This window comes from Schistocerca serialis, chromosome 1 (assembly GCF_023864345.2).
Source record: "Schistocerca serialis cubense isolate TAMUIC-IGC-003099 chromosome 1, iqSchSeri2.2, whole genome shotgun sequence".
In the NCBI taxonomy this organism is placed as follows: domain Eukaryota; kingdom Metazoa; phylum Arthropoda; class Insecta; order Orthoptera; family Acrididae; genus Schistocerca; species Schistocerca serialis.
The window spans coordinates 1,176,558,054-1,176,576,691 of record NC_064638.1 but is presented as its reverse complement, the minus strand read 5'-3'; the positions used below and the strand labels follow the sequence as shown (position 1 = coordinate 1,176,576,691).

Below are 18,638 nucleotides of genomic sequence, written 5' to 3'. Positions count from 1 at the left end.
GAACAATGCGTCATGTCACACAACTCACAATGTACATGCTTGATACAGAAAGTACCAGGATGAGTTTACTTTATTCCCCTGACCACCAAACTCCCCAGATTTAAACCCATTCAAGAATTGTGGGACCACCTCGCACCAGGGATCCTCAAACAAGAAATACAGTGCAGCTGGACATGGCACTGGAGTCGGCATGGCTCCACATCCCTGTTGGTACCTTCCAGAACCTCAGTGACCTTTCCTGCATGTCTGGCAGTGGCCCACACTGCAGAAGTTGGTTATTCAGTCTTTTGACAGGTGGTCACATTAATGTGACTGGACATTCTCATTCTCAGACCTTTATTAACTTCTGCATTGGGACACCATGTCAAATGCTTTCTGGAAGTCTAGGAATATGGAATCTGCCTGTTGCCATTCATCCATGATCCACAGTATCGTACAGAAAATTGCATGCTGAGATTTATTAGCGATATTTCCTAAATCATACACACACAAAATTCCAAAACCTTTTGCCTGTCAGAATTTCTGTACTCTTTTTTGAGCTGAAAGTGCAGCAGTCTGTTTCCTCGGCATTTTCTGAGTTTTGTCTAATAGACCAAGGTGGATCTTTCCCATTCTTAATCCACTTACTTGGCGTATACTTCTCCAGAGTGCAGTTTATAGTCAGTTTAAACTGTACTCCAGCATAATGCAACTAAATGATGGCATCCTACTTAGACATTGAATAGACAACAGCTACTTATCTGCTCTTTCCAACAAATCTTGCAGTGAAATTGAAGTATATAATACCTCTAAGTGAGTGTGGGTACAGGTCTTGCCAACCAGAAAAAATATTGATTGAATCCTTTTTCCAGCCTCCCAACTCATGCGAGACAATTGCTGGAAGGTTCAAAGAAAACTTGAACTAATTTCAAACATGTACCCAATTCGTACAGTTATAGTTGGTGGTGACTTCAGTTTATCCTCAATTTGTCGGCAAAAATACATGTTTAAATCCAAAGTTACACATACAATAACATCTGAAATTGTGCTAAATGCATTCTCTGAATATTATTTCAAGCAGTTAGTTCACGAGCCCACCTGAATAGTAAACGGTTGCAAAAACACACTTGACCTGTTAGCAACAAATAATCCTGAGTTAATAACGAGCATCAAAAGGGATACAGGGATTAATGAACACAGGGTTGTCATAGCGAGATTGCATATTGTAACTCCAAAATTTTCCAAAAATAAATGAAAAATATACCTATTAAAAAAAAGTAGATAAAAATTCATTTGTCACCTCCCTGAGAGACAATCTCCATTCCTTCCAAATTAACAGTGTGAGTGCAGACCAGATGTGGCTTGAATTCAGAGAAATAGTATCAGCAGCAGTTGAAAAATAAATTAACAACTGATGGAGCTGATCCCGCTAGCTTCGCAGATCGAATCAGCACACTGTTGTAGAAACAATGAAAAAAGCATACAAAATTTAAACAAATGCAAAATCCCCAAGATTGGCGATCTTTTACAGGAGTTCAAAATTTAGCGTGGACTTCAGTGCGAGATGCTTATAATAGTTTCCACAGTCAGTGCTGCCAAAGCAGAGTTTCTAAACACAGCTTTCTGAAATTCTTTCACCAAATAAGATGAAGTAAATATTCCAAAATTCGAATCAAGAACAGCTACCAACATGAGTAACTTAGATATATTTAGAGTAGTGAAGCAACTTACATCACTTAATAATAGCAAGTCTTCCATTTCAGATTGTATACTAGTTAGATTCCTTTCAGAGTATGCTGATGAAATAGCTCTCTACTTAACAATCATATACAACCACTTGCTCAACAAAAGATCCATACCCAAAGACTGGAAAGTTGCACAGGTCATGCCAATGTTCAAGAAAGATAGTATGAGTAATCCACTAAATTACAGGACCATATCATTAACATCAGTATTCAGCAGGATTTTGTGTTCAAACAATATGAATTACCTCAAAGTCAACATGGATTTAGAAAACATCGTTCATGTGAAACACAACTAGCTTCGTACTCGCTCGAAGTATTGAGTGCTATTGACAAGGGATTTCAAATTGATTCTGTATTTCTACACCACTGGCCATTAAAATTGCTACACCAAGAAGAAATGCAGATGATAAACGAGTATTCATTGGACAAATATGTTATACTAGAACTGACATGTGATTACATTTTCACGCAATTTGGGTGCATAGATTCTGAGAAATCAGTACCCAGAACAACCACCTCTGGCCGTAATAACGGCCTTGATACGCCTGGGCATTGAGTCAAACAGAGCTTGGATGGCGTTTACAGGTACAGCTGCCCATGCAGCTTCAGCATGATACCACAGTTCATCAAGAGTAGTGACTGGCGTATTCTTATGAGACAGTTGCTCGGCCACCATTGACCAGACGTTTTCGATTGGTGAGAGATCTGGAGAATGTGCTGGCCAGGCAGCAGTCGAACATTTTCTGTATCCAGAAAGGCCCATACAGGACCTGCAACATGTGGTTGTGCATTATCCTGCTGAAATGTGGGGTTTCGCAGGGATCAAATGAAGGGTAGAGCCACGGGTCACAACACATCTGAAATGTAACGTCCACTGTTCAAAGTGCCGTCAATGCGAACAAGAGGTGACAGACACGTGTAACCAATGGCACCCCATACCATCTCACCGGGTGATACGCCAGTACGACAATGACGAATACACGCTTCCAATGTGCGTTCACCGTGTTGACGTCAAACACGGATGCAACCATCATGATGCTGTAAACAGAACCTGGATTCATCCGAATAAATGACGGTTTGCCATTCGTGCATCCAGGTTCATCATTGAGTACACCATCGCAGGCGCTCCTGTCTGTGATGCAGCATCAAGGGTAACCACAGCCATGGTCTCCGAGCTGATAGTCCATGCTGCTGCAAACATCGTTGAACTGTTCATGCATATGGTTGTTGTCTTACAAACGTCCCTATCTGTTGACTCAAGGATCGAGAGGTGGCTGCACGATCTGTTACAGCCATGCAGATAAGATGCCTGCCATCTTGACTGCTCATGATACGAGGCCATTGGGATCCAGCAGTGTTCCATATTACCCTCCTGAACCCACCAATTCCATATTCTGCTAACAGTCATTGGATCTCGACCAACGCTCGCATTCGGGAGGATGACGGTTCAATCCCGCATCCGGCCATCCTGATTTAGATTTTCCGTGATTTCCCTAAATCGCTCCAGGCAAATGCCGGGATGGTTCCTTTCAAAGGGCACGGCTGACTTCCTTCGCCGTCCTTCCCATCCGATGAGACCGATGACCTCGCTGTCTGGTCTCCTTCCCTAAAACAACCCCGAAAACCAAATCGACCAACGCGAGCAGCAATGTCATGATACAACAAACCGGAATCGTGATAGGCTACAATCCGACCTTTATCAAAGTCGGAAACATGATGGTACGCATTTCTCCTCCTTACACGAGGCTTCACAACAACGTTTCACCAGGCAACGCCGGTCAACTGCTGTTTGTGTATGAGAAATCGGTTGGAAACTTTCCTCATGTCAGCACGTTGTAGGTGTTGCCACCGGTGCCAACCTTGTGTGAATGCTCTGTAAAGCTAATCATTTGCATATCACAGCATCTTCTTCCTGTCGGTTAAATTTCGCATCTGTAGCTTGTCATCTTCGTGGTGTAGCAATTTTAGTGGCCAGTAGTGTAGAATTCCAGAAGGTTTTTGACACTGTACCTCAGAAGTGGCTTGTAGTCAAATTGCATGCTTATGGAATATCGTCTCTATTATGTGACTGGATTTGTGAGTTCCTGTCAGAGAGGTCACAGTTCGTAGTAATTGATGGGAAGTCTTGTAATTTCTGGAGTTCCCCAAGGTGGTGTTACAGGCCCTCTACTATTCCTTATCTGTATAAACAATTAAGGAGACAATCTGAACAGCCAGCAGCCATCTTGGGTTGTTTGTAGATGATGCTGTTGTTTACATTCTAGTAAAGTCATCAAAAGGTCATGATTTAGAAAAGATATCTGTATGGTGGGAAAATTGGCAATTGACCCTAAATGATGAAAAGTGTGAGGTCATCCACATGAGTGATAAAAGGAATCCATCAAAATTCAGTTGCATGATAAATCAGTCAAACCTAAGGCAATAAATTCAAGTAAATATCTAGGAATTACAATTATGAACAACTTAAAGTGGAAAGAACACACAGAAAATGTTGTGGAGAAGGTGAACCAAAGACTGCATTTTATTGGCAGGATACTTAGAAGATGCAACAGACTAACTAAAGAGACTGCCTACACTATGCCTGTCTGACGTCTTTTGGATTACTGCTGCGTGGTGTTGAATCCTTACGAGGTGTGATTAATGGATTGCATAAAGTAAGTTCAAAGAAGCGCAGCATATTTTGTATTATTGAGAAATAGGGGAGAGAGCATGACTGACATGATACAGGATTTGGGTGGATTTAATTAAAACAAAGGCATTTTTTGTTTCGGTAGAATCTTCTCACGGAATTTCAGTTGCGAACTTTCTCCTCCGAATGCGAAAATATTTTGTTGATGCCAACCTACAGAGGTAGAAACAAACAAAAATGGTTCAAATGGCTCTGAGCACTATGCGACTTAACTTCTGAGGTCATCAGTCGCCTAGAACTTAGAACTAATTGAACCTAACTAACCTAAGGACATCACACACATCCATGCCCGAGGCAGGATTCGAACCTCCGACTGTAGCGGTCGCTCGGCTCCAGGCTGTAGTGCCTAGAACCGCATGGCCACTCTGGCCGGCAGAAACAAACAGTCATCATAATAAAATACAGGAAATCAGAGCTTGCATGGAAAGATATAGGTGTTTGTTTTTTCCACGTGCTGTTCAAGGTTGGAATAACAGAGAATTATTGTGAATGTGGTTCGATGAACCTGCTGCCAGGCACTTAAGTGTGATTTGCAGAGTATCCATGTAGATGTTGATGCAGATACAGATAAAACCTCTCCTAGTCTTCCTCATGGACTTACTAACTTTAGAATCACTGTGATAACATCATGATAACTAATCCATGTCTTTACTGACATTGTCAGTTAGGTCATGTCTATTTGTAGCTACAAGATCTAAAATCTCTCCATTGCATGTAGGTTGTTGAAGTAGTTGCTTAAGACAGTTTTTGGAGAACGCGTTCAGAGCTACTTCACAAAACTCTCTGTCCATATGACGTGCAATGAATCCATACACATTCCAGTCTCTACTCGCTATGTTCAAGTCACCCACAACTAATATTGTATGATTGGAGTACTCCCACCTATTGAACATAGATTTTCTGTGAATTGTTACAGTGGACTCGAGTGGCTGGTAAAGACATCCAGTGATTACCTTGAGGTCACCGAGGGTGGTTACTTCTGACTAACTTTGCAGTCCATCCCAATTTTAGCCTCAGTAGACATTATATTTTTATGGATTGTAATGAATACACTACATTCTGCGATGTCTAACATGTCCTTTTGACATATGTTCTGTGCCTTATTAAATATTTCAGGGCTCTTAATACCAAATATAATTTTCAGATTACAGCTTTCCAGGAGGACGGTAAATGGAGAAACTTGGTTCAAATGCATCAGCCATTTAGAATTAAAATATCAACATTTGAAGTATCTATACTTTGCATATGATCTGATTTCACTTTCTGCATATTGACTAGTGAGAGTCCATAGTAAACCTCAAACTATTGCCTAGCTTTAGAAAAATGTGTGCTCCACAAATACTCTGCTAGCTGATTACTTGCTTCCTCTATGTAGTGCAACTTGGACAGACAAGAGGAATTCTGTAATTCTCCACCCCACAGTGCAGTTCCAGAAATCTCCAGCCAAGACCATCCTCTAGTTTGACACCCTCCATTTGGCTCAAACAAAAGGGCGCCACTCATTTCTGGGAATGATGCTGCAAATTGTGGATTCTCTTTGCACCCCACATGCGAGGCCAGCACTCTTCACTACTTCTGCCAGCCACCCTTAGTAATAAACTGAGGATGGTCTCAGAACCAAAGTGACAGATATCATTGGCGAACATGTGAACCACAGCTTGCAGAGTGACAGCACTCTTCGAGCTTGATAGATACATGCAGGGCCTCCTCCCCTTCCCCTGTCCACATACCAAGTGCATGTTGGATTTCTTTCTGGCTCTGGACACTATTTTCCTAAGGGCTCCATAATGTGCCTAACATTGGAGCTTCCAATGCCTAGCAAACAACCTCCCCCCTTTTGCCTACTCAGACCCTGTGAAAGAGTGACCACCTGTTCAGTCAAAGGGTGGTTGATTGAGGCCATACGGCCAGGCTCTACATTGGCGCTCTACCTCGAGCAACACGAACGCATTGTCACACTTTTCTCACCCTGCTGCAAGGGCAGATCCACTGCATTGGGTGCACTGCAAGGTGCCTCAGCAACAGAGCCTGTGGGTGAAACAAATGATACTTGAGGTCCCCCATGCAACACATCTGTTTCTCCGTAATAACTACAGCCCAAGGCAGCAACCAGCAGTTAACTGACCATGGCCACCAGCATCTTCAGGACCTCCTGCGTCCACACACAGTAAACACACCCCTATCCAACACATCACTAAACATTTGAAAGAAAACAAAACTGAGCCCTGTTGTCTTTTAAACACAAATTTGTGCATCAAACCTTTTTAAATCACAAACATTAGCTATTTGAAAACACAGAGCCTGTCACTGACTATGCTTTGTTGCACACTGGCAGACGAGGAAATGTGAGAATGGGTGCTCACATTACTGTATTCAGAACCATCTGACTGTGGCATTGCAGTGGGTTCTACACTGTGATACAAAATCTACAAGCTACAGAGAATGAAAGCAATAATAAAAAAAAGGCTCATGTTGTCTTTTAGACAAGAATTTACATTACCGAACTTGTTAAACACACAACCACAAGCTGTTACATGGCAACTTCACTGGCCCACTTCACTGCATGCTGGCAGACAAGACTGTGTTGCAGTGTAGTGGTTAAGGCGTAGCATTTATTTCAGCAGCAGCAAAGTTTGCATACCCCTTTAACCACCATGAGCTAGATTATTCATGGTTTCTTTTAAGTTATTTCAGGGTCAAAAGCCATTCAAAAGGTCTGTGGCCCATTCCTTTCCATGTCCTTCTCCAGCTAAGACAGGCCTGTCAGTGAAGCATCAAATATGAACCCTACTCTCTTTACTGTTCCTTCTCTTTAATAAACTCCCCTGCCACTATCTGTCCCCTTACATTCATAAATACTTCATTACATTGTATTTTGTCATAATTTAAAAACATAAAAAATTATCGTGTCATTTCCACAAACACATATTGACAAACATTTCAGTAATTTTACATTGTCCTCCTGCCCAAAGAATTCACAGGAACACTAATTCTTAGTTCCCATCTGAGATGATGGTCCAGTGGTTGTATGCTGTCTTTGATTATGTATTACTGTAAAGTTTAACTGTAAATTATGAAGAGAGAAAAAAATATGTTATTAACTGCATCAAGTCTTTTCTAAAATCTAAAAATGTCTTAATAAAACTTATTATCTACATGTGTCTCACATATATTCGTATTTTGTTCCCATAAATTTGTACAGCGTCTCCTGTCGAAAAGGCAGCAAAAGAGGTTGCTGAGGCATTGGGAGGTGACACGAAGAAGACAGAATCAGAACTGCTAAACAAGCTGCTCTCACACTCGGCAGAAGTGAAGCAGGGTTCCTCTGGCCAACAAGAGTCGAAACCAGCTCTTGATCTTAGGTAGAGAAATTTATTATTGGATAACATTAAAGCATTATATTGCAGTAAAAGAATTTGCTACCAGGTTTCAGTTACTTAAAACTAAATGACAGAATTTTTATAAAGGTCCTGACTGAGTTATAGGTACCAGCCTTGTACCTATCCTTTGTATTTCTTTTGATCAGTTTTAATTTTCTTCAGTGTTAATATTTTTTCAAATTTAAGTTTACACATTGCAGAATATGTTGAATCTAATTGTCAAAAGTTTGTGGCACAACTTGACTAGAAGAAGGGATCGGTTGGTAGGACATGTGTTGAGGCATCAAAGGATCACCAATTTAGTATTGGAGGGCAGCGTGGAGAGTAAAAATCGTAGAGGGAGACCAAGAGATGAATACACTAAGCAGATTCAGAAGGATGTAGGTTGCATTAGGTACTGGGAGATGAAGAAGCTTGCACAGGATAGAGTAGCATGGAGAGCTGCATCAAACCAGTCTCAGGACTGAAGACCACAACAACAATTGTCAAAAGGATAGAATGTAGGGTAAGGCAAATAAGACAACAGAACAGAGTTCCACGGTACAGAGAAACAAACAGAGGAAAGGAAATACAGTACTAACCTGACTATAGCAGATGTTGAAGGTGACCACCTTTCATCCATTGGCACTATTGGTCCCTGGTCAGCAAGTTTCTGAAGGCGGATCAAAGATGGACTGCTGGAATCGATGCGATCTCATTTGAAATGTTCTGCTCTGTTCTTGAAGACTTTTAGAGTTTTGCAATAAACCGTAGACTTGAGGGTTCCCCACACAAAATAATCACGCACTGATCGATCAGTGACCTCGGTTGCCAGCTAGGGCCGCGACCATACTGACCTCTGCTAACAGCACTGCCAGACGTGGAGATTGTGTAAATGTGCTCCAACGTTTGGCCAGATGTATGGACAAATGCTCCACCCTGTTGAAAGTAACTGTAGGTCTTTTCGTTAGTGCTGCCACCAATGGTTTCAAAATGTTGCCAATGTAACACAGCATCTGATGAAAGAAAATGGGACCGATAGTGTGGCATGCAGACACTGCACGCCAAACCCTAACCTTCTAGTCACAAGATGGTTTTTTGTGGAAGTTACGTGGATTCTCCGCTGCTCAAAACTCATGATTCTGTGAGGACACAGCCACGTGAAACCAGGCTTCATCGGACATAAAGAACAAATCCACATCGAAGCCATTCATTGTTATCTCAGTGAACAACCACCGACAAAACTGGAAGCACTGAGGGGGATCTGCTGGTTTTAATGCATGAACAACAGACACTCGATAGGGATGCATGTGCAGGTCCAGTGGAGTATTTGTTCTTGAACTGCAGCCACATTTTCTGGTGTGTGGACAGGTTTTGGAATGTTTTTTGACTTGGTCAAAACAAATCCTGTCTGACTACATTTTCAGACTAAGCATTGCATGGCACTCTTTGTTGGCACTTTTTTGCCACAATAAAACTTTTCAGTAAACAACTGAAGAACTGTTTCAGCAACTTCGTTGTTGCGTAACTTTCCACAGTCAGAACCTGCTGCTCTACTGTGAGTACCATCATCCCCTTTGCACTGCTCTGCTCACATTGACACAGCCCGCACTATGCTCTGAACTGGTTTGGATAATGGGGTGGCCATATACGTCGTGTGGTTTTATGCATATATTCATGTTCACATGTACCTCCATGTCTGGGTCACTTTTATTTGCCCCACACTATATAAAAATGCAGCAGTTGAAGCAGGCAAATACAGGCATCTAAAAATGAGATTGACAGGAAGTCCATAATGTCAAAGCTGAAACAGCTTCTAGACAGTTGCAAGGCTGCATAAGTAGGGAAAAGATAGATGCCACCTCTAGGAAAATTAAAGAAACCTTTGGAGAAAAAGAAAAACAGATGTATGAATATCAATAGCTCAGACAGCAAGCCAGTAGTAAGCATAGTAAAGAACACCAAAAGGTGTAAAGAGTATATGGAAAGGCTATACAATGGAAACAATGTATTGGCAATATTATATAAATGAAAGAGCAAGTACTGAGAGATATGACTCTGCTAGAAGAATTTGATGGCGTGCTGAAAGACCTAAGGTGTAACAAGGCCCCTGAAGTAGATGAAATTCCCTGAGAAGTACAGAGAACCATGGGAGAGCTGACCAAGACAAAACTGCTCCACATGGTACATGAGACAGTGAGGCACCCTCAGATTCCAAGAAGAGAGTGATGTAAAATACTTGCCTGTGACCGGGATATTAGCCTGACAGTAGGCAGAATACAGCCTTTTTTCACCATGGCACTAGTAGGGGGGATGGATGGTGAGCCCAGTGCAAGGCTCCTTTTACCTCCACAAAAGATCCCCAGTACTCCTTTGATTGCAGGCTGAGTGAACCTGGGTCCTTCATAGACACTCTGGAATGAGGAAAAATCCCCATCTCCAGCCAGGATTGAACCTGGGACCACTAATGCTCTATCTGTTAGACACCACAACCCCCCAAGAAGAATGTAATAATTCCAGTTCCAAAGAAGGCAGATGCTTAACTGGTGTGAATAGTACCAAACTATCAGTTTAAAAAGTCTTGCTTGCAAAATACTGGCACAAATTATTTACACAAGAATGGAAAAACTTGTGGAACCTGACCTCCGGGAAAATTAGTTTGATTTCCAGAAAAATATAGGAATGTGTGAGGCAGTACTGGCCCTACTACCTTTCTTAGAAGATAGATTTAAAAAATGCAAACCTACATTTATAGCATTTGCAGAATAAGTGAAGGTTTATGACAATTTTTATGGGAATACCCTCTTTGAAATTATGGAACGAGCAGGGATAAAAAAAAGAGAATGAAAGGTTATATACAACTTAAGAATTGAAGACTGTGATGTGGAAAGGAAGCAGGGGTTGAGAAGTGTATGTTGAACAAGTAGTAAAGGAATCCAAGGAGAAATTTGGAGAAGGAACTCAAGTTCAGGGAGAAGAAATAAAAACTGTAACATTTGCCAATGACATTGTAATTCTGTCAGGGACAGCAAAGGACTTGGAAGAGCAGTTGAACAGAATGGATATCAATAAAATTAAAACAGGGTACTGGAATGTAGTCAAATTAAACCAGGCTGTGGTGAAGCAATTAGTCAGGAAATGAGACACTAAAAGTAGTAGATGAGTTTTGCAGTTTTGGCAGAAAAATAATTAATGAGCCAAAGTAGTCCAGCATACAGAATGCAGACTAGCTGTAGCACGAAAAGTAGTCATTTGGAGATGAGGAGGCTTGCACAGGTAGAGTAGTGTTTAGACCTGCATCAAACAAGTTTATAGACTGGAGACTACAACAGCAGCAACAACAACAACATTTACTCATGCATAAGTGCAATTACTGCCCTTCATGTTCTCCATCTCATACAGTGACAAAAACAACAATAATACATACTGTGAAAACCACATTTTGCAAATGTGGAGATTATGGTATCAAGACAGAAAAGGTGGTTAATTGAGTTTCTAGCTTTAAAAAGGAGATTTTTAGTTGTGATGCAAACAGAGAGGAAGGAAAAGTTAGAGAGGCCTTATATGCAAGGCAAGGTGAAATTTGACAGGCTAATAGAGTGCAGATTGTTGTGTTGGCACATGTAGCACAGTGACATATTCAGGTAAGAATGGTTTTGATCAAACAGTCCATGGGTGTACTGTTGGTTCACAGTGTACAGCAGGCACAAAATTTTGGCAATCACATGTCGCCATTATCAGGTGTGCTGATGAACTGATCTGGGTGCACACTGCTGATACACACACCCTCTCCTTATGGGCCAATCAGTATAGGATCTGAGCCAGATGCCCATGCATTGTTGGCCAAAGAGGCAATTGTATCACTCTTGCATGAATTCTCAGCTGCAGATGGAGTGGTTACATCTGCTCTGTCACAGCCAGGGCATTCCACAAGGTGTCACTGGCTGCAGTTGTCGACACAATTGCCTCTTCGCACACCAACGAGCATGGACCACATACAGAGTGGCTTGTGGGAGTAGGGTATTTACGTAGACTGCATTCCACCAAGAGATCCATTCATTAGTTCATCTGATTGCCATAATATTAGTGAAGGTTTATAATGACTCACCTGCTTAATTTTTAACAGTTAAGAAATGTGCTGATGAATTTAATGTGGTCATAGCTGTAAAGATGATCAGCATGAAGGTCAGAAACTTGCAACCACATATGAAAGCAGTGGGGAAGTCACAATTTGGTACTGAATGGTCAGCAACTAAAGGTATGAAATAGCTGGTGCCATAGATAAGTCAGAAACGGGATTATGGTACATTTTACATGAAGAAGTCACTGTGAAAAAGCTTAGTGCAAGTTGAGTGGCACATTTGTTGAATGCTGACCACAACTCTCTTCATGGGAGGAAATTGTTCTCCAGAAAAATGTTGAATAAAGTGAATTGACTTCAAAGGAGGCTGTATCTGAAAATAGATGAGTTTTTGGTCTAACATGGGCATGAACCTTTTTCCTTGCTTTTGTGTAACACTGTTCTATTGTTCCTCAGTTAAAGTCTCAAGGGAGGGGGGGGGGGGGGGGGGAGAGAGAGAGAGAGAGAGAGAGAGAGAGAGAGAGAGAGAGAGTTACAGTTATAAAAGACATAGAGAATTCAGTGGGTGAGACAACATAATGATAAATATTTATCTCAGAATATACAAAAACACATTTAATGTGTTCAAGTACACCCTGACTGAAAGGAAAGGAAAATCCCAACACCAAGAAGAAGTTGAGTGAGATAAACGAAAGTTGGTAGTTGGGTTTCGGCGTCAGGAAGATGGTGACTACTCAGATTTTATGGCAGTCACATAAGAGTGACACTAGTAGCGCCACTATGAGGGTTAAAATCAGATTTGCTTTAAACACACACTTTAACGGTTGTGAGGATTAGTTACCTTTTAGACTGGACATGGTGAGTTGATGTTGCTAAAAAATGCCTTTAAGGTGCTGAAGACGCCGTTATCAACAGCTCACTGAGTTTGAGTGAGGTTGTGTAATAGGGCTCTGAGAAGCTGGAAGTTCCTTACACGATATTGCAGAAAGACTTTGCAGGAATGTAGCTACAGTACACAATTGCTGGCAGTGGTGATCATGGGAAGGTATGGTCACAGTAAGGCTGGTGGTTACAAAGCACTAGTGAGAGGGAAGACCACTGTGCGTGGCGTATGGCTGAGGGGTATCGTACTGTGTCCGCAGCAGTTGGCACCAACGTGACACAACAAACTTACAAATTGGTTACTCCAAGGACAGTTCTGAGACAGATGCCGTGCAGCGTGCATTCAACCAACCCCAAACCATCACCATTTGCATCTTCAATGGTGTCAGGCAAGAGTTCATTGGAGGACAGAGTGGAAGCCTGTTGTATTTTCTGATGAAAACTGGTGCCAGTGATGATGATGTGTTGATTAGGAGGTAGTCAGGTGAGCGTCTGCAACCAACCTGTCTGCGTCCTAGACACACTAGACCTGTGCCGTATTTCGTATGACAGCAGGAGCATTCTTGTGATTGTCTCACTTACCCTGACTACCAATTTGTACAGCAGTCTGGTGATTTGAACTGTTGTGCTGCCGTTCATAAACAGCATTCCAGGGGGTGTTTTCCAACAGATATTACTGCATACCGCTGTTGCAACCCAACATGTTCTACAGAGTTTCAACATGTTGCATTGGCCTGCTCAAATACGAGATCTGCCTCCTTTTGAACACACATGGGAAATCAGCAGATAAAAACACCAGCATGATCCGCAAGTAGCATTGACCGTCCTTGTATTGACTGACCAAGTGCTGTGGGCGTGGGACTCCTACAAACTGACTTCCAGCTCCTGTTTGATGCAATGCATGCATGTTTGCGCACTTGCATTCAACATTCTCATGGCTACGCCGATTATTAATGTACTGCTATTTCACATTTGCAATGGCTTTTCTCGCACTTACATTAACCTGTGATGTTGCAGCTTTAATCACTTAAATGTGTTACCTGGACATAGGTACTCCTGAAACTTCATTACTTTACATTATTTTTTCTTGGTGTTGGGATTTTTTTCGTCAGTGTAGTTGAAAATATACTGAAATAATTTCCTGTGACAATATACAGAATTATTCTACTTTCGTACAATTATTTGTAAGTAACACTGACACTTTCCTGACAGTGAGCTCATAGCTGGAATGAAGATTGATAGAACAAAGAAACCTAGCCCATACGGTGCAGAAGAGACGAGCCGTGCACACCAGGTTAGGAGGATACTTGGGCAGCAGCCACCACAACAGCCACCAGCAGAACCTCTTCGACGTACACGTGATACAGGCTTGACACAACCGTGAGTATGTAACATGTTTTTCTCCCAGTAAAATTAGATCTGAATTAATAGCACAGGGTAAAGAATTTTTATTAGAAGTTTAAAACCATTTGGTTGCAGGCCAACATGAAATAATGTATCTAGGTTAGAAATACTTTCAAGTCACTGCCTACGCATAGTACTGCTTTCTGTGTAAGTCCAACTGGATTCAGAACCACATCTCCATCTCAGCCTTGGACATATCTCTACTTCATTTTATCACCGGCATTCAGCCATGAGACATGTTGCCATTAATATCGATGTACTTACTACATGTAACACAAAGCTCTTCCCAATACATAGACTGAATACTTCACAGCAATATGGACGGGTAAAATTGTGTCATATTGCTGATATTTCGCTAGGTAACTTCCCCTTTGCAATTTAAATTCATGGAGCGGGGAGGGGGGGGGGGGGGGAGCCTGCATCAGTGTGGATAAGAGAGCATTCTGGTGCACACACTACACCTTGTGGACCCCAGGGCAACCTGCCAGTCAAAAATACCACCAGAATTTGATAGATAATACCCAGCAATAAACAAAGACGGAATTGGCACTCGTTTGATTACTTTCTTGGTTTGCCAGGGACCTAGGTGGATCCATGCAAAATGTAAACAGAACCCGCCATCTCTGTTTATAAGGGCATATGCCATCCATGTAATTTCAGTAGATTCCCCTAGAACATTGTTCTGATAAAAGTAAATGCAAAAAGCTTGTTACTGGAGTACTCCATGGGATGGCCAGTATTGAGACAGTGAAATGAAATTGGAAACGTAAAGTCATTTGTAAGAAAGGTGAATGGCCGAATTCAGTTTATTGGGAGAATTCGAGGAAAGTTTTGCTCACCTATGAATACAGAACACGTGCGATCCATTCTGGATTACTGCTCAAGTGTTTGCAATCCCCTCCATGTCACATTAAGGGAAGACATTAGAACACTTCAGAGCCACATTGCTAGATTTGTTACCAGTAGGTTCAACAACACATAAGTATCATAGAAATAAAGTAGGAATTTCCGAAAGGAAGAAGGCATTCCTTTATGAAACACAATTAAAGAAGTTTCAAGAGCCAGTATTTGTAAAAGACTGCAGAATGACCCTCCTTCCTCTAACATATGTCATATAAGCACAGCTAAGACCAGGTAAGAAAAATCACAGCTCTTTGAGAAGCGTATAGACAGTAGCTTTTTTCTTGCTCAATCTGCGTGTGGAACAGGAAACATATTGACTATACTCTGTTCATCATAAGAATAAGCCTGATGTAAACATTAAACATTATGCCATGTATTCTTCCGCGTTTGCTTTAATCTCATTGGATTTCATTTCATGTGGAGCGGAAGCCAAGCTGTGGCCAAAACAGTCAAGTACGATCATAAGGAAATGTTGTATGCTGTGTTACATGCACATAGACTGAACAATAATGCAGGACAACAGCTCTACCAGTGCATTCAACTTGGACAACAATGGCCAGCAAGTGGTCAAACTAACCTGCAGTGATGTGAGAAGTTGCAGTTCAAATGTAAAAAGAGACGAGCAAAGAAATAATATTCGGAGAAACTCCAGGACTACCGTGCGCTTCTTAGGTGACCAGACAGAAAGCGTGAATTGCACTCATTTTCACCTTACATTTTATTCTAATTACAAACAAGTGGGATGAAAATTTCTAACTTAAACACAGGGTAATTTTTCTGAGCGAGTTGTGTGAAATGCAAAACCATACCGCAGGGATTTCACAGTACTGTTGAACACTGAAGCCACTGAAAGTATTAATTACAGTCAGTCGTCTGGTAATCTCTTAGCTCCTTCCTTATCCAAATCCGAGAAATACATTTCAGTTCTGGAAGTGCCACCTGCTACGTTGATAATGAGCTTATCAACAAGAGAATCCACAAAGCCAACTAGGCACTGCATTGTCTCTTCTTCTTTTATGATGAGCCGTTCTATATCCCGCCAGCATTCGGCAGTAATATGTGAGAAAGGTGCATGCGTTAGTTCCAGTACGTCTGGCAGCTTAACAGTCTTGTTACTTCTCAGGCCAAATCCCGCAGCTTGTCTCCAGATCAGTTCTGTTAGGTTAATACTGTAATGGTACAGTAGCAAATGTAAAGATGCAGCATTTGTATAATGTGATGAGCTCAATGTTGTGAAAATAATTGTTTTCATGTTTCTATGATACTTATCTACCTCTGTGGTATAAAAAAATGGACATAGTCCAAATAAAGAGAAATTGATTTTTCATTTTTGCCTTAAAAAATCAAATTTTTTTTTTTTAAGCAACTTTTATGAACAGTCTTTCATAAAAGTCGATAATTAAGAATTTTTTATTTGAAATGAAAACAGGAATTTCATGTCCAATATTTAATTATAAACAACAAGACGTGCATTATTCGTAAAAAATGATGATGAGTTTTGTAATTATGAGATGTAGGTATTTCAAATCGAGCAAGGGGGAAAAAAAATGGTACAAGGAAGATTTGAACCAACAAAACATTAACTGTAATTGGTTATCATTGCGCTACACTACCGACTGCACTACATGGACCATGTTGGTTCGTAAACCAACTGCACATAGTCACTGGGTAAACTTCAGAGCCAATTATCTCTGTAAATTTATGAGAAACATTAAGAACAGGTTTATTCTTACAATGAATGGATTATAACAGTGTGTATGCTGACATGGAAATATTATTTCTATTACTTTCACTTATATGTCTCATTCAGTTTTAATGGTTGCCTTATAGTGTCATTTGCATTTTGTGTGTAATATGGTGTATGTAAAATCTGTGACTTTGCACCTGATTTGAGATAGTACACAGCAGTTTTTTTTTTTTTTTAATGAAACAGTTGATTATTACAGGCGTGTGGAACGTGTTGACCTCTTTGGAGCCGAGCCTTTGGGAATCTTCAAAGTAGATGCAACCAAAACAGCTCAACCGAGCTTTGATTTGGAAACATGGACAAAACTGCAACAGCGAGAACTGAGACTTGCTGTGCTGCACCCACCAAAGAACATTTTTGAGGAAATGATCCTGTGGACAGAACAAGGCAAACTTTGGAAATTTCCAATTGACAATGAGCAAGGTATCAACATGTATCACTCATCTGTAATGGTGTTTTATCCCTGCATAACGTTATTTGTCTTGCCCCCCCCCCCCTTTCTCAATAACATAATTTGTAAAAATATGTCTGTCTGGCTGTGAATTTTCTTTTATGATAGCTATTCCACTGATGATTAACCCAAAGATGCATCATACTTTCAAAATGTAACTGGAAGCCATAAGGGATATGAAGATAATAGAAATGGTTTACTGCTTTGGAATTGTTTTACAAGTGTTTGCCTTTGCTGAGTCTAGCAATTGAGTAATGTGAATTATGTCTCATTACTGGTGTCTTAATTTATGAAAGTTTTATTGACAGTGTGCCATCATGCGGCAGCTGATTTCTGCTCTTTGTTCCCTTATTGACAAGGAACGACAACAGTGTAGAAGTCCATCTCTTAGCCACCCACCTCCTCCAGAACACACACACTTTTTTTTCCTGTTTCCATCCTGATTTGCATCAATGAATACAAAGAATTAGCTGCAGCAGAAAGTGGTTACAACACTTTCAAACACACTATACTGGCAGCAGAATTTGTCTGGATTTCTTTGGGCTAGTCCTCCATAGTATATCTTTAATTTTTGTATACAAACAAATCTTTACGAAGAATTATAAATTATGTTGCAGAAAACATGTAATATAGGTTATGGACTGATAAGGCAGTAATACTCATTGCTGGGGATGATAGGAATTTACACAATCTGATTTACTATCTTCTCCTGTATTGGCTGTAGAGAGCCTTGATAAATAATAATACTTTTTGATTTCAGGACTGGAAGATGAAGCAAAAGTACCATTTACAGACCATGTTTTTCTGGAGCATTACCTGGAACCATGGTGTCCAAAGAGGGGTCCTGTACGTCACTTTATGGAACTTGTGTGTGTTGGACTGTCCAAGAACAGTTTTGTAACTGCTGAAGAGAAGCGTAAACACATTGAATGGTACCGAGACTACTTTGCCAGCAAAAAGGACCTCCTTGAAGAAGTTGGTGCTCTTGGGTGAAGGTCTATGTTCAGAAGTATTTTTACACTCGATATTCTGTTACAGAAATTATAATAAACAATCTTAATTAAAGATAGATTAAAAAAGCAATGGCTTTTCTATAAATGTATATTTAGATTATTTTTGCAACTTATTTTCTGTTTAGAAGAATTTCTGTATCCCAAATTACTTCAGGGACACTCTTAAGAGTAGGAAAGAATACTGAAAGAATACTAAAAGGAATTACAGACAGCAGCTGCCAACGCCAGTGTTGGTTTTAACACCATGCTTTGCTAGCCATGGGCTTAGCCACAGATAAATCACACTGACAGAGAAAGTCCTAGTTTTGACTGGAGATCAACCCTTCAATCTTTGGATTATGAACTGACTCAACTAAGCCACAAATGAAAATGGTAAAAATAAATC

The 18,638-nt window shown here is 40.8% G+C and overlaps 1 protein-coding gene across 3 annotated transcripts in view; it reads left to right on the top strand.

Annotated features, from left to right (window-relative positions):
- LOC126418665 (28S ribosomal protein S31, mitochondrial) overlaps window positions 1-18,323 on the top strand; it is a 66,208-nt gene extending 47,885 nt beyond the window's left edge. For all 3 annotated transcript variants that reach the window (XM_050085553.1, XM_050085570.1, XM_050085561.1), the window contains exons 5-8: window positions 7,616-7,775; window positions 13,948-14,115; window positions 16,989-17,212; window positions 18,001-18,323. In XM_050085553.1, the coding sequence (XP_049941510.1) occupies window positions 7,616-7,775; window positions 13,948-14,115; window positions 16,989-17,212; window positions 18,001-18,233 (785 nt within the window). In that variant the 3' untranslated portion in view covers window positions 18,234-18,323. The remainder of the gene's footprint in view (window positions 1-7,615; window positions 7,776-13,947; window positions 14,116-16,988; window positions 17,213-18,000) is intronic.
- The last annotated feature ends 315 nt before the right edge of the window (window positions 18,324-18,638 follow it).